This window comes from Pan paniscus, chromosome 4 (assembly GCF_029289425.2).
Source record: "Pan paniscus chromosome 4, NHGRI_mPanPan1-v2.0_pri, whole genome shotgun sequence".
NCBI lineage: Eukaryota > Metazoa > Chordata > Mammalia > Primates > Hominidae > Pan > Pan paniscus.
This window is the reverse complement of record NC_073253.2, coordinates 11,810,910-11,827,261: the sequence shown is the minus strand read 5'-3', so window position 1 is coordinate 11,827,261 and position 16,352 is coordinate 11,810,910. Positions and strand designations below refer to the sequence as shown.

The window sequence follows — 16,352 nt, the reverse complement described above, 5'->3', positions numbered from 1 at the left end:
TCGTTCTGTGAGATAGGAAAATGAAGAAGTGGGAGTAGGTTTGTAGGATTTGGTTGATTTTGGTTTTGGATGTGAACCTCTTGGTTTTGGGAATGAATGTCAGTGGATAAACACCAAGAACTAGTCATTGAGGCTTTCGGAATGGATGAGCTTGTTCAGAGAAAGTGTAAGAATCACAAGGAGAATGGTGGCTTAAGAGAGGAAGAGACAGCCACAGAGGAAAATGAGAGGGTCAGCAAAAGAGGTGGGAAAGAAAGCAGGAGATGGTGTGTCAGAAACCATCAGAAGAGTTTGTGCGGGAAGGAACAGGAGACCAACAAAGTAAAATGCTCTTACCAGGTCAAGTCAAGTACATGATGTTTGGTGATAAGAGCATGTATAATTATTCCATTGATATGGATATTTAGCTATTTAAATTTCAACAAAGAGCATTGAGTACGAAAGGATAAACATCATACTTTGTCACTCAAATATTTCTGTTCTGAAAAAAATTATTCCTAAAATGGGTTAGTTATACAAAGGATGTACAATGATGACACAGAGAGTAGAGGGGAGAGAGAGGTAGAGCGAGTGAGCAATTCATGGAAAAAGATCATTGAACAGAAATTCTGCATTGGAAGTGCTATAAAAGTGATTTAATGTCATATTTTAGATTTTCCCAGATCGATAGTTTGAGTTTGCTCTTCGCTATTGCACATTTTCTCATATGGATGCAAACATTATTTGTTGAGGTCAAGTAAGGCATCCATCCACTCATCCATCTATTCCTCATGTACTGAGAGCACTCTATGGTAGATGAGAAGAAGGTGATAATGCAAAAGCATAGTGCCTGTCATCAAGGCATATATGGTCCAGGAGAGGAGACAGGAATGTAAATAACAGAATTCAGGAAAGCGTTGTTAGTGCTATGAGAGTGGTGAACAATTCTTCTCAGGTGCTGAGATTGAGGGTGAGGTCAGAAATGTACATATATATAGAACAGATGGCAATTAAATGAAGTAATGTGATTCATCACTGTAAAATTGAAAGGCAAAGGCATTTTTGCTAGACTTGAGGAACAAGGAAAGGATAGAGAAGAGGAAATGGATATTTGGAGCAATGAGTGAATAAATGCAGATTGAACACATGCAAAGTTCATTTGAGGAAATGCAAGTCATCGATTTTGGCTGAGGCTAGGATTCTGGTACTTTGTCTTTCACCCTTTAAATATAGAAAGGCTGCTTTCTCTATTGTGATATAAGTACAGGCAAAGATGTTGGTGTACACCCCCTCTCTGTCTTCATTGCCCTTGTTTGGTATATCTGAGTTTGGCAGTGCTCCTCTTAAAAGTTAAGGGCCATTATTTGAAGGAATTATTTCAGTTGTAGTGTGAACTTGAACAGTACAATAAGTATAATTCTTTCTGTGGTTGGACATAATAATTCTAATATTTTATTTCCAGGCAGGCGAGGAAAACTAAAATAAAAGAGAGTGTGAAATGATGAGCTATAGTTCTTCCTCATTAAAGAAATTTGTGCTATTATTTTTGCTGTATTGTTCCTGATTATATAGCCTTCATTAAAACAGTGGAAATAAATATTCCTAGAGCTTGGAAGCAATGGGTTTCTGAACTGTTAGTGTGGGTTAGACTTCTTGTTACAGTTCCAGCTAATCTTTGGGAAGCTACTTAACATCTCTAAGTCTGAGATGTCCCCGACAATCAAATGCCTACCTTATTGAGTCAACATTGGAATAAATAAGTTAATACATGTGAAGCACTTAGCAGAATAAGGTACATGATAAGTAATTGCTTAAAATATTAACTGCCATTATGTGCTGTTATCATAAGTAGAATAGTCATCCCCAAGCAGATATGAGCATAATAATCACTAATGGAACATTTTCAGAATGCACATGCTGGGCTCTGTTGCCTCCACATTTGTGTCTTCAGTTCTCGGGGAATGGACCAGGCATTTTAAACAGTTCTAGAGATTACTGTGATAGAGTTTAGAGTCACCCATATAATATTGCTACTAATTTTTTAAGCATAATGGAATTATACATCATCTTCAAATACCAAGAAATGTAGCCTTTGTTAATTTCATGGAGTCCTGTCATCTAGTGAATTAAATAAACTGTATTAAACATGCTTTATTTGGCTAACAAGGCATTTGGCAAGAGAAAATGGCAGAGCAAAAGCAGATGGAACACTGCAGAATGAAGGAGTTGGAGAGAAAGAGGTGTTTCGTTATATTTTTATTTTATTGAATGTGTTCTGGAAAGGTGCTTATGATTCCATTTCCAAGTTCTGATTCCTGTCATCTGCTGCCTTGCTGGGTAACCCAGGATGACACTGTCGTTGTTGAAAACATTAATCTGTCAGTTTTGTAAACTTTCACAGACAGCTCTTTGCCACAGTTTCTGACTCACCAATGAGGTGTACACGGCTTTACAGTTGACATTGATTTGTTCCATTCCATCTTGACATCATGGCTTGTTCTGTCCAGATTTGTTGGACACTCTGCTGTAGGCTTCCAATTATTGCCCTGTCATTTGTGCCACTTCCCCTTCAAACTTGGCTTGGCAACATGTTTCAGTGGGGTAAAATTAACATTGCCAAGAGACGTGGCTGTAGAGTCAAGTCGTTCATGCGAAATGGGAATTAAAAGTGATGTAAGAAAAAAGATCACCCAGGCATACTCAATGGTATTAATTGTTGGTCAGTGCAGAGAAGAGAGACACCAGGCGGCAAGAACTCACCTACAGAGTGGGAAACTAGGACAGAGAAACCACAGTTCTGTACCTTGATCCTCTCCCAGGTAGAACATCTAAGGAAAAAGTCTAGACAATGATAATGACCGAAATCTGCTTTCTAATTAAATACTTCAGAGCACTTGAGCGGTTATTTTGCTGTATTATTGCAAACATTGTCACTAAGTCAGACTCCATAAAACCATTCAATCTTAGCTGCAGAAGAAATACAGAATTGCTGTTTCATTCTCTTATTTTACATGCAGCCAACTCGATCATGGTGGCATTTGTGCATCTGAGAACCAGGTCTCATCTATAGACAGGATGGGCCAGACATAGGGATAGTGAATGAAACATGGGGACTATAGCGGGCCACTGGGGGAAATAGATAATTTGCTGAGACTCTGTCAGGAGCCAGTGGGTATATTAGCTAGTGGTCAGTCGTAGGAAAGGAGGAGGGAAGAAGTTGAAGTGGAGCAGAAGGATGTATCAGGAGGATGTCATCTAACAGGCCCAACCTACCATCCAGTGGAGCCACCAGCAGGAACAGGTGTGGAGAGGCAGAACATCCTCCCCAGGAAGGTTGAGTAGTCAACAAAATGCTTCTGTAAAGGCCCAGGCCTAGAGAAGGATTTCTCTCTGTATTATTGACCCAGGGATTTGCTCAAAATAGAACTAGGTATGAACCCAAATTTCAGAAATAGAGGACACAGCAGGAAAGTTGACCGAAACTTGAAGTATGGGACTTCAGACATTCTTTAAATCTTTCTAAACAGGAACATGATCAGCGTCTTGGTGTGGGATATGGTTATGCTTAGAAGGAGAGCAGAGGGACCAACTTATGCCACTAGAATATTCCAGCTCAGGGGTTCAGCAGATGTCACAAAGACCTGGGACGTTTTAGATTCACTCCTGCTCTGACCTGTCCTTCTTTGCCCTGAGCTTGCCAAGTTATTTTAAAAGATGATCTGACTGCCAAATAAAGAAGATGCATTGAACCCTTGTGTTAACCCCTGCTTCCTTGCCAAAATGGCAGTAAGACTTTTAAAAGGGGTTATAACCCCCTAAACATAGAGAGTGGGTAAATAAAGAACCATATTTCATCAAGTTTGAGAGGCCATCAATTTTTAGGGTTACTTAAAGCACTGTGAAGAAAGCAACAGTACTTCCAATAAAGAGTCACACACTCTCAAATGCAAGTCATCCCAATTCATGAGCTGGTAAACCCAGAGATACTAAAGTGTGAAAAATGTGTGACTTAGAATGGATGAAAGAAGGTAGATGGACAAAGTGGGAAATGACTTATTATACCCAAGGGAATGGAGTTCTAAGCAGGGGGGTGAGTTAAATCGTAGACCAATTTACACAGGAAAATCTCTCGAAGGTGCGGGGTGTGGGTGCATGGGGCATGAAGTATAGTGGTAAGCTCCAGAGATTGGCTGAACACTCATTTAGATATCAGCTAGATCTCCAAATCCCCTACCCCACCATGCCAAAAACTAGAGGCTTTTTCTCTGGAAGGGGTGAAATTAATTCTCTTGACGCAGGGACCACAAGAAAAACTGTTAAAAGTGAGGTATTGAATACAGTTTTACTTGCTAAATTTTGAGACCCACCCCTCCTCAACCTTGTTCAGCTTTGCGGAAAAAGAGCAGGCAAATGTTTATGCACAAAGCTGCAGCTAGGAAGAGCCTTTTCAGGGGATTCTGCATGATGTTCTGCACACAGTGGTTCTCCTGGAAGGCACAGCTAACAAGCCTCACTCATGCTGGCGCTCATACAAGTGTCAGCTCTTTCACCCCAACAGTCACATATGAGCAGACTGCCAGGGAAGTTGAGATACCTTCAAAAATACATATTTAAAACAAACAGAAAAATCATAAAATAGGAACTACGCAGAGAGAAGAAAACAAACATGACCACATTAATACTGTGGAGAAAGAAGAGAGATGATTTTACATCCATAGAATAAATGCCAGATGCAAATTAAAAGAAATATTCAGAGAATAAAAACTAGCTCCGAGAAATTAAAAGCATAATAATAGCAATGAATTATTCATTAGAGACTTACATGATTAAATTGATAAAACTTTTCAGAAAGTAAAACAGAAGATAAAGAAACAGAATAATACAAGAGAAGAAGACTAAAGGAAGAAACCTTGAGGACTAGATTTTAGCATCTGAATAATGAGAGTTGAAGAAAAAACAAAAGTAATGTTAAAAAAAGAGGAGAAAAGCATTAAAAATTTTCAAAAGAATTGCTTAGAATAAACAATAGGTTTTTGATTGAAAGATCCCTAAATAAATAGATCACAAAATATCCAGCAAACATGTCTAAAAATAGAGGTATATCAAGATATGTCACCACATACAACATGTTTTCTGAGAGAAAGTGAAAGCAGATTTCATAAAAAAAAAGAAAAAAGAAAAGAAAACCTCTGAAAGTTTTCACACTTCTCAACAGCAACATTGGAGAGTAGAAGATAATGAAGCAAAAAATCACTGTCTCAAAACCCTGAAGGAAAATGATTTCCAACCTAGAATTCTCTATTTCTTTACTAAGTCCTATTATTCACTAAGTGTGAGAGTAGAATAAAAACATATAAAGATGTGCAAAGTGTCAGAACATAATACCTCTCATTCATTCTATCTCTGTCTATCTGGAAAGACATTTTCTACCAGAAAAGGAAATAAAGTAGGAGAATGAAGAAGACAACTCATAGAGGAGACAGGAATCCACGGAAGAGAGGGACAAAGGAAATCTCCCGCCTGAAGATGGAGAGAGATCCCAGAAGACAGCTGTGCAAAGAAGGCAGCCAGGCCAGATTGGAGCAGGTCAAAAACTCCAGGAGAGATTTCTTCAGTAGTTGATATTGACATATTATTTCATATGTTTGTGTGAAGAGAAGTTTTATACAAATTGGAGGAGTTTCGGGTTTGATAAGTCCATAGACAACTGAGCAAAGGAACAAAAAACTCCAAGTTCTTAACTTAGGGAAAACAAAATGTTGTATGTGAATGGAAATGAAACTATGCAAAAAATAGTATGTGCATCTTGTCTTAGGCTGTTTAGGTTGCTATAACCAAATACCATAAATTGCATTGCTTATAAATAGCTGAAACATTTCTTACAGTTCTGGAGACTGGGAAACACAAGATCATGGTGCAGGCAGATTTGGTGTCTGGTGAGGGCCCACTTCCTGGTTCATCTAGTCACCTCCCAAAGGCCCTAACTCCTAATACCCTCATCTTGAGGGATAGCATTTCAACATGTGAATCTTGGGCAGGGGATGGAGACACAGGCATTTAGACCATAGAAATGAAGAAGCCTCAATATTGTTAAGACTTAACAATTGTCCATTTTTATACTTCCTTAAATCTGGATGATACCGTCCCAACTAATGCTATACCACAAAGTTAAGTAACATATTTATTGAAGGAAGTAATGAAACTATGGCGATGAGTTTTCTGATTTCAGTTTTCCTACTAAGTTAGCTAAGTCCCCCCAAGAGACTTTACATGCTTTTATCTACTTAAAAACATTTCATAAACTCCATTTAATTAAACCAAATAAATCATTAATTTAGGCTGTTTAGGAAAAGTTATAAAATGTTTGATAATTTTTCTTATAATAATCCTAATGTATTATATGGCTCAATAATGCGCTATGCTAGGATGAAACCATTTAAATCTGGTTCTTTGTACATTTTAATGAACTTTTGCGTCATATCTCCAATACTTTTATGAATATTTATGATCTCTTACATAAGTTGATTTCCACATAGTGGGGAGATTTAGGCTTTCTAACACTGCTCTGCTTTTTCTTATAACTTCTTTTACCATTGGGTGTCCTCTCTAAACCACCAGGTACTCTAAATTCCCATGAAATCTTAATGTCTCTGGGCAGTCTCTGTATTACATTTTATGCAGCCTGATTTACATCACCACATCTCCACCAGAATTACCCAGGAGAAGGCCATACTAGTGATCCTTTACCCCGGAATTACTCTTCTATTTATTATCTTGGCTTCTATTGTTTCTTCTATTCTGCAAATCTAGATAATCTTTAGAGATATTTCTTCTTTCCTGACAGTCTCACTTTTGCTGAATTAATTTAGTACTACATATTTACTTATAACCAGAATTACAAGTTTCAGTAAATATATTCACATAGTTCTAATTTTCCAGTTAACTTCTTGTATACTCACCTGCCCTCATTAGCAACATCCCTCTCTTGAATGCCGTCTCATCTCAAATTTTCCAAGAAACTCAGCAGCTTATTCATTCCTGAGAGGTCTGTCCTCCCTCAAACCCCAAACTGTGTTAGAGATGGATAATGTCATCTTTCCAGTTACCCCACGGTTTAAGTGTCCTCCAGTGCAAAAGAATCTCATCCATTCTTGTGAAAATGCTGTGTCAGGGCCACAAGAATGTCTATACCAAGGAGAAAAATTAATCCTCAGTTGAAAAATCAGTCAGTCTTTCCAAGTTAGAGAACCTCCATTCTAGCTCTTCTTGTTTCCATTCACAAGCTCAGTTATCAACTCCAAAGAGAATACCATTCCAGTTCAGGGTGGTTACATCTTGACAGATCCTAGCCTCAGTGGTGTGGCAAGGCCCAGTTTTCCCTGTAAGCCATAGACCCTTGGCTTGGGTTAAGGTAGGAAATGATTGCCTTGAGAGAGTTTCCACACAGCAGTGCAGAAAGGAGGAAGCCTAGCAGGGTCTGAGTAGTTAAGACAGTGCTGAGAGTCCAGGGAGTTCATGGGTCCAAATATCAGAAAGGCAAGGTGCCCTTTCTCATATCCAGCAAACAACTTAGCAGCCCATGTATGTAAGGAAACTAGCAGAGACCAGGGAAAGAACCATCTGAAAGGATGTGAGGAAATTGTGCCTGGTACTCACACAGAGGTGGGAATGTTTGCCAGCACCCACCAGCCAAGCTGGGAGAACCCGTAGTCCATGGGGCATTGAGTTGGGGCTCAGAAGTGTCTTGCTTTCGTAGGGCAGGATGATTAGCCCTAGACTACGTGCTGTTCTGCTCCCCCTAACAAATCTAAAAAGCAAGGCTCAAAAGTATCAAATTGCTTTCACATAACTTAATGTGCTTCATAAAAGAGCTGAAGACAATTATAGGAATACAAACCTATCCAGAACCCAAGAAGTAAAATGAAAATGTCTGTGTTGAAAGATGATTACATGTCTAGAGGAGCAGAAGATGTGACCCAGATTGAGGAGAAAAAAGTCAATCAGCTGAAACTAGCACAGATGTTAGAATTAACAAAAAGGATAATTAATATAGGTATAATCAACATGTGCAAAAAGTTAAATAAAGTCATGAATGATACAAAAAAGACCCAAATGAAATTTTTAGAGCTGTTTGATTCATCAATGTCTGATATAAAAATACACTGGATGGGATAAATGGTAAGTTAAGCATTGCAGAAGTAAAGCTTAGTTAACTTGAAGACACCAATAGAAACTACCTAAATTAAACACAAAAGGAAAAAAAAATGAATTGCAAGAGAATCCATGAACTGTGGGACAATTCCAAGTGGCCTAAAATGCACTTAATTGGAGTCATTGAAGGAAAGGAAATAATGGAGAACAGAAAAACAATTCATAAAGAAATAATGGCCTAAAATGTTCAGATATGCTGGAATCTATAAAGCCAGATATCCAAGCTCAATAACCCAGGCATAAGAAACATGAAGAAAACTACACCAGGCAACATAATCATCAAATTGCCCAGTGCTTCTGGTAAAGAGAAAATCTTAAAAGCAGAGAAAAATTAAAAAGAAACACTATATACTGAGCAGAGATCGTGCCACTGCACTCCAACCTGGACGACAGAGCGAGACTCCATCTCAATAAAAATAAATAAATAAAAAAATACAAAATAAACACTATAGACTTAGAGAAATAAATTTAAGGGTAACTGTATTTTGCGGTGGTGGTGTTGTTAGAAACAGTGCAAACAAGAGGATGATAGAGCAAAAACGTCTTCCAAAATGAGAACCACATATATACCTTTTTAAGGTCTGTCAAGCTGGAAGACTTCTTTACCCAAAGAACTGCACCATAATAACAACTCTAAGGTTGTTCTTTCAGAGGGAGGGAAAATAAAGCCGGATGAAAATACACATCTACATGAATGGATGAAGAGTCTTGGAAAATCTGACTGCGTGCTGGGAAGGAAGCTTGCAAACGAGAAAGTCATCTCCCATTGTCACCCCTCCTGTGAGACTGACGAGAGGTAAAACCATGGAGAAGTCACCACCTGAAGCGGGGATGACCAAGAGCAACATCCGTCCTAGCGGAGGCCCCTGGTTGATGAATTCTGACTCCAAATACTGCACTGTTTCACCATATTGAACTTCGGTAACACAGGAAAGTGGGCAGCAAATCAAAGTACTTTAGATGCTACAAAGAATGAATTTCCATCGACATGTGAGGAGTTCTGTATGGTCTTCAAGTATTATGTTTTTAAAGGTGTTATCAACTTAAAAGTATGGGTGAGTTTCCTGTTTCACAGAGAGATTTAAGATGCAATACGTTAAGAAGTCTAGAAGTGAAAAAATCTTCTAGAAGTTGGATATTATGAAAAGGAATTTCCAGAAAGAAAAAAAAGCAGTAGGACTTTAAGAGAGAAGAAGTTAGATGCATAAAATACATTCAGCCGAGATCTTATTAATTTCTTACTTATAATACTTTGATGCCCTTCAGAATACGTAAGAATAAAAGTTTGAGGTTAAAAAACAAAATGTTCCCTCAGTTTCAGCACCTTAAAGGGAAAAGTAAGCTCTCATTTACAAAGTGTCTTTTACTTCGTTTCCCAAAATAATGTCAATATTAAAATGTGCACCTATGGAAAAGAGCCAGGATATTTTTAATGTATATAGGGGACACACCAGATTCTACTTTTTAAAGACCTCATGCAAGAGTGTCCTGGGGTAGCAAGTAAAATCTTATTTTCTGGAAAGATATATCCCTGCAACCTTCTGAGTTTAAATTCTCCAAAACTGACTCCTGAGCTATTTTTCAGTATGAGAAAACATTCTTGTTTCTTATCCCCAAAACATAACTGTTTAGATAATTTATTTTTTAAAAGGTATTAAATGTGACATTGTAAAAACTTTCCCTGCCATTCCTTATTAAAATACATGATTTGCTCTGGTTATTTTCATTTTTTAAAAAACTTAAGTGTATGAGAAAAGAAAATATCAGTAGTAAAATATGGTACAAAATCCTGTTGTTGGAACAGCTGAGATTTTTGAAGTTCTGATTGAATCATTCATTAAAGTTTTCAACAGTGGATTTGAGGCAGTTTTGTAGAAGCATTTTTCATTGGTTCAATTGTCTGTTTTTAAGGCGATATATCAAATATCTCAAAGGTTATGTACTTAGTAATGAGGCTGTGTAGAATTGGTATCATTGTCATTCTGCTGGAATGCAAAGTTATGAAGAGTGTGGGTTATAAAGCATTAGTTTCTTCAATCTACAATATATAAGTAATATGAAGAAAGCAGTATACACTATAGAGTTGGCCAGAAGGCCAGTAGGGAATAAACACAAAACTCCAAAAGATAATTAAAAACTGAACTTTTTTCTCATTAAATGCTATACTTGTGGTATCAGGAGTATCGGTACCTGTTGGGTGCTGACCGTCTGCCAAAGATAGCACAGGATAATTTTTCATGACAGTATCTCCTTTAATCCTCATATCCATCTTATTAAATAAGTATTTAAGTCTGTTTTACAAATGATGAAACTGATACTTACATGAATTAACTTATTCAAAGTTGCATGGCCAGTGGGCCACAAGCCTGTCTAACCTTCGAATCCTAGTTTTATTGCACATTTCTCAAATTTGACATCTTGGAAAATCATATTTTTCTCCCTCAGCCGTCTTATCATTTTGGTCTGAATTTCACCTGTCATGTAGATGATTGAATTGATCTTGTTGGTGGGTTTCTTTCAGGAATTACAGTTTGAAAGGCTGACCCGAGAGCTGGAGGCTGAACGGCAGATCGTAGCCAGCCAGCTGGAGCGATGCAAGCTCGGATCCGAGACTGGCAGCATGAGCAGCATGAGGTACTAGCGCCGCTCTGTTCATTGTCTGTTCTTTGAGTTGCCTCTGCAAGTAAATCGTGATGTTTCTCTTCTTTCCAACCCGGTGGTGGAATTGGAACATTCAGTCAAACGTTGGAAAGAAATTGTAACTGACCTGATTTAAGATGTTCAAAAGGTGTCCAAAATGTCCTGATTTGTATTTGAAACTCTTTTAACAAAATTAATGCCTGCCCTGAATGCAAATTACACGTAATTTTACACAAAGGAAGGCTTTGCATTCAGCCAGCTTGCTGGAAATCAGGAGATGCCAAGTCACAGTCTCCGAGTTTGGGACTTTTTTTTTTTTTTGTAAATGATCCAGAGCTCCAGGTTCCTGAAATAAAAGTGAGAACATTCTGGTGGAACCAGTATTGTTTTTGCTAATACATAATGCTAAGTTATGAAATTGCCCCTTGAAGATCAACCACACGTGCAGTTCCCCATGTGTAAAAACATTTCCTCATTCATAAACATAAATGATTATTCAATTAGTGATTAGTTTGAGATTATGAAATATATATATTTTAAAGCCTATAACTTTTTAGCCACTTGACCACAAAATAAAATTATCCTCCTTAGAACCAGGCTTTCGTATATGAAAATGTAAGTGTATGTGTGCATGTGTGTGTGAAAGAGACATAAGGCTTAACTTCCGTTTCTCAAAAACGCTCTTGTTAGGTGGTGTGTTTTTGGCACTCTGCTACATTTTTAGGGAGAAAACCAAGGCTGCTATGGCAAATAAACTCCAACACTGCAGTGAACTTAACACAATAGTCGTTTGTTTCTCTCTAAGGTAGCCAACTAAGCCTACTTCTTCTCCATATAGTGACTCACGCCCTCTTTCTAACTTGATGACCTTGCCATCCCCTATGGCTCCATCCTGAATTGCATCATCAATTGCATCGCTGCACTCAGAGTTCATTAGTGAATTTCAGTCACATGACCTCTCGTCGATGGAAGTGGGGCAGGGTCCTGGGGTCAGCAGCCACTCTGCAGAAGCAGGGACATGAGTTTGGTCGACTCTTAGCTACCTGCTGCCACAAAAGAATAAAAATGTCTTTGTATTCATTGCTCCAAAATACTTTATATTTGTAAGAGTATAACTTTGTAATTGCAGCATTTCATATTGGAGTCACATGCTGTTAAACTTTTTAACATTGCTTAGTGTTTTTTTTTTTCTTTAAATAGAAAACACTGCACTCTCTGTTGTTAAGCGGGGTTAACCACATGGATGGAATATTATTTTCCATTATAAAACCTTATTTAGGATATGTGAAAGCATCTGCTTCTGCATCCAAATGTATATGTTGCTGCAAATAAGTACATCATGGTGTATTAAACTCATCACAGACTTGCCTAAACATCCAGATTAACCAAAGCAGGATGGATAATGAAAACAAAAAGTAAACTGTATTCACTTGAAGTTGGTTTTATAAGTTGGACTAATTGAAGGTGGTGAATTTAGGGAGAGAGAAAAATAATAATTTTAAGTGTATTTTTTGCTTTACTCCATCTAATTTTATATATATGAAGAGCTTCCTGTTAAAGCTGAACACTTGAAAAGCTAAGCCTGCCAGATTTTATAGGTCCATATGCACCATTGACTTGACGTCGAGTTGGCTTTGAAGCCTCTTGTTTCACTATTGGTCTGTTTACCTTTTCAGTTCATGTTCCTGATATTTCTGTGTGACATTTTCCCATGTTGTATACCTTTTACCTGGTTTCATGCAACTCCAGCCCCTGATAGGAATGGGTCTAGGGAACTGTTTAGTAACCTGTGAATCAATTTCCAATTCCTGGTTGTATTGTAAATGGACCTGACCAGACTGTGAGTATCTGGGCTCTTACTCTGGAGGATATGAAATAAGCAAGCCAAAATCTGTGACATACAATAGTGGGTGCTTGGCAATGGTGGCCATAGTGGCTTGTGTGCTAGTGGAGGACTCTGTGGTAACAGTGAGCCTCCCAAAACAGAGAAGCCATATGGCCCTGAAAGTCAGTGAGAGCAGTATAGTTTTCATTAGGACTGGCTGCCTAATGTATGTTTCATGTATGCTGCATTCATGACATTACCTGATGCCTTCTTAAAACCTGTCCTCTTTCCTCATTTGATTTGATTCATCTCAAGTTGATTTCATTTATTTCATCCAAAGTGTCTTGAATAAAATACATCAGTTAATTCCAAGGTAGACAGAAAAATGATACCATGACAACTTTTGGTTCTTTACACTGTGTCTTGTATGTCTAGCTCACAGCTTATGATATATAATCAATAAATCTGTCTTAAATCTGTACTAAATAATAGTGTTGAGTGAAGATGACACTGCCTAATTATTTCCCTTTGCCATATGTAATACCAGTCTTCATCAAGCTTAATTATTTTGTATTTTGGAAATCTCTAATGTATGAATCTGCATTTGTATAACTACAAGCAATTTATTGATACTTCTCTGGAGAACAGTTGATGCATATAGCATCACTTCCACTGTTTATTTGTTTGTCATAACCTACTTGTTTTCTTGGCTTCAGAAATGCACCTTTAGAAATTCAAGTTTTCATTAAAGGTGATAGACTAACCTAGTTAGCACATCAAAAGGGATATTTAAACAAAAATAGAACGTCAACTTTTTTTTAAAAAAAGAGGGCTATTTTAAAAGTCTGGTAATTTCGATGTTGATTCATACCTCTTAATGATACTAGCGAGTGAGTAAAAGAGTTTCTTAGGAGAAAAGAAACAAAATCAAGTCACAACTGCCAGACATATTTGTATATAAGAGGTAGAAATGACTAATAAATATACTTCAGTTTTACTCTGACTTTAATGGTGGTAGGAATTGCACCTATCTGATTCCCAAGATCTTTCTCTTTTTTTTTTGAGATGGAGTCTTGCTCTGTCACCCAGGCTGGAGTGCAACTGTGGCACGATCTCGGCTCACTGCAGCCTCCCCCTCCTGGGTTCAAGGGATTCTCCTGCCTCAGCCTCCTGAGTAGCTGGGATTACAGATGTGCACCATAACACTCAGCTAATTTTAAAAAATATTTTAGGTAGAGACAGGGTTTCACCATGTTGGCCAGGCTGGTCTCGAACTCCTGACCTCAAGTGATCTGCCTGCCTTGACCCCACAAAGTGCTGGGACTACTGGCATGAGCCACTGCACCCAGCCAAAGATCTCTTTTCAGGTAGTCACATCAACATTTCAACTTTAAAAAAAAATTATCAGTATGCATTTGTAATACAAGTCAACTTCCTAACAGTCCATCCAATAGTACAGGAGGATGCTAGGAATTTGGGGGACAAGCAATCTGGAGATCTTTATTGTTGCAGCAGATCAGCTTCTGCATCTACCTCTGTAGGTTATAACTCCCTGCAAATGGGAACATTGTGTTCTCTTAATCTCTTCACAGACTTTCCTAAACATCCAAATGCAAATCATAGTTTCCAGAATTCAGACTATTTAGTGATTGTCTAAGGGTTCTGAGTCATCTGGAAAGAAGTTATTGGTGCTTTTTATTAGAGCTAAAGGTTTACTTTGTACCTTATCTCATTTCTGTCTTGGCTTTCCTCACCCAGAACCTATTTTCAGATCAAAAAGCTGTTGGATTCTTCATCTTTCCCACAAATAGAGATTTTGGTTTCATATTTTCTTCATGATTCCCAAGAACTATGCAGACCTGAGGCAGGAACACTATACAGATGATGCTTTTTTATGAAGGGTCATGATCAAGTCCTGCTTTATTTAAGATGATAATCAAGTCCCTCTTGGTAGTAGCCAGCCCTAACCTCTGGCCAGTACAATGATCTGGCTCATGCCCAGCCCAAGGCCCATTCCTGAGGCTGTAGGCCTGTCAATGAGGTGTTATCCGGCAGCTTAATGAGCCATCCAGTCCTCGTCCAGGTTGAGGCTCCTGCCTGGAGACCTGCCTGAGTACCTGCCCTTGTCATACTCTCCGTTAACCCTATAACAGCATTCAGACTCATCCCTCTGTCTGTATTCAGCCCAAGTCCATCCTCTACATGGCGTGAGATAGATCTGCAGGATACATAAACCAGAACCATGTCTGTGAAGGATCCTTCCCCACTTCTGCAGTTCTATGAATGCATGATGATTTCTCATCTCAGAGCCTATGATGCTTTCTTCCTAGAATATCCTCCCTCTTTAGCATGGTTACCTCTGCCTATGGACCTAGTGACCCAGCTCAGAGCTCATGTCCTTCTGAATGTCTTCTCGATCAGCACAGACTGGACTGTTTCTCTGTTCTGTTCTGCTCACTGGACTGTTGGCAGTGGTTGTAACTTCACAAAGTGTTGGAGAAGGGTTGGGGCTAACACTCCATTGACTTTACCATAAGTGCCCTACCATAGAATATTTTAACCTTCAGTCAAAGAATGGGTGGGGATTTCTCCAAGTGTTGATGAAAATTTAAGGGCACCTAAATAGGTACCTATACATATTCCTTGACTTCCATAGGCATCAGTAACATAATGGTGGAGAAGTGGAATTCAAATCACAGTTGGACCACTCTTATGAACATCTCCTAAAGGGGACTTGACTCTGGAAAGATTTGTGATTGACGATCAGGGTAATTTATGACAATAGCAACAATTATGAGGAGTGTGACCAACAGTTAGATCTATCTATGGACTGCTCCTAAATGACACATAACTCTTAGAAGACTTATGCTGATGAAAATGATGATGATTTATGACAATAATAGCAATTATAAAGAGTGAGGCCAGCAGTTCCTGAGTATTTCCTGAGGGCTAGTACTCTTTGAAGAATTGTACATGTTGCCTCATTTCATGCTTATGGTAACCCTTTCAGTTAAGTGTCGTCAACGTCTCCACTTCGTCAATTAGGAAGCCACAGCAGAGCAAGGCAGGAAGAATGGATCCTTGCAAGGACGTGGAGGAGTCTGGCAATGTGGGCCGCATTGAACAAAGCAGGTGGAGGCTGCAAGGGGCAGGGGAATCAGACACAGCATGAGGGTGACCATCCCTGCAGATGGCCTCTGCAGCCAGGTCACTAGTAGTCTCAGGGCTTTGCTGAGGTAACTTCTCTAGCAGAGCTGGCACTGGGCGTCAGAAGGCCATAGAGGGAAGGAGCTTTACTTGTCAATTGTCCAGCAGTGAGGATGTGGACTGTAGCCCAAGGACAGCAGAGCCACAGCCCCCACTGAAGGAGAAAGATGGTGACAACAGCAAGCGGCAGAGAAGCAGGTGGCAGTTCTGATTATATGCATCATGCCCTTGTGCACCCTCCAGCTACTCCTGGAAGGCTCCAATGGGGAGAAGGATCTCAGGAGCTGGGGAGAAGGGTCTCAGAAGGCTGGGCAAGCAGGCAAGATATCATAGCATGGAGACTTGGGGTGCTCTGACCCTTGTGAATCCTCCAGGTAAGACCTAGGTATAGAAGATAGAACAACAACCATTTTACTATTGAAGGGATCACAGTTTAAAGTGTTGTGCTAAATTCATTTTATGTGGTATAAGTGGAGAGCATAGAATATTG

The 16,352-nt window shown here is 38.9% G+C and overlaps 1 protein-coding gene across 4 annotated transcripts in view; it reads left to right on the top strand.

Annotated features, from left to right (window-relative positions):
* The window catches only part of CTNND2 (catenin delta 2), a 938,532-nt gene that overhangs the window by 329,521 nt on the left and 592,659 nt on the right, over positions 1-16,352 (top strand). For all 4 annotated transcript variants that reach the window (XM_034959739.4, XM_034959737.3, XM_034959738.3 and 1 more), the window contains one exon: positions 10,712-10,824. In XM_034959739.4, the coding sequence (XP_034815630.1) occupies positions 10,712-10,824 (113 nt within the window). The remainder of the gene's footprint in view (positions 1-10,711; positions 10,825-16,352) is intronic.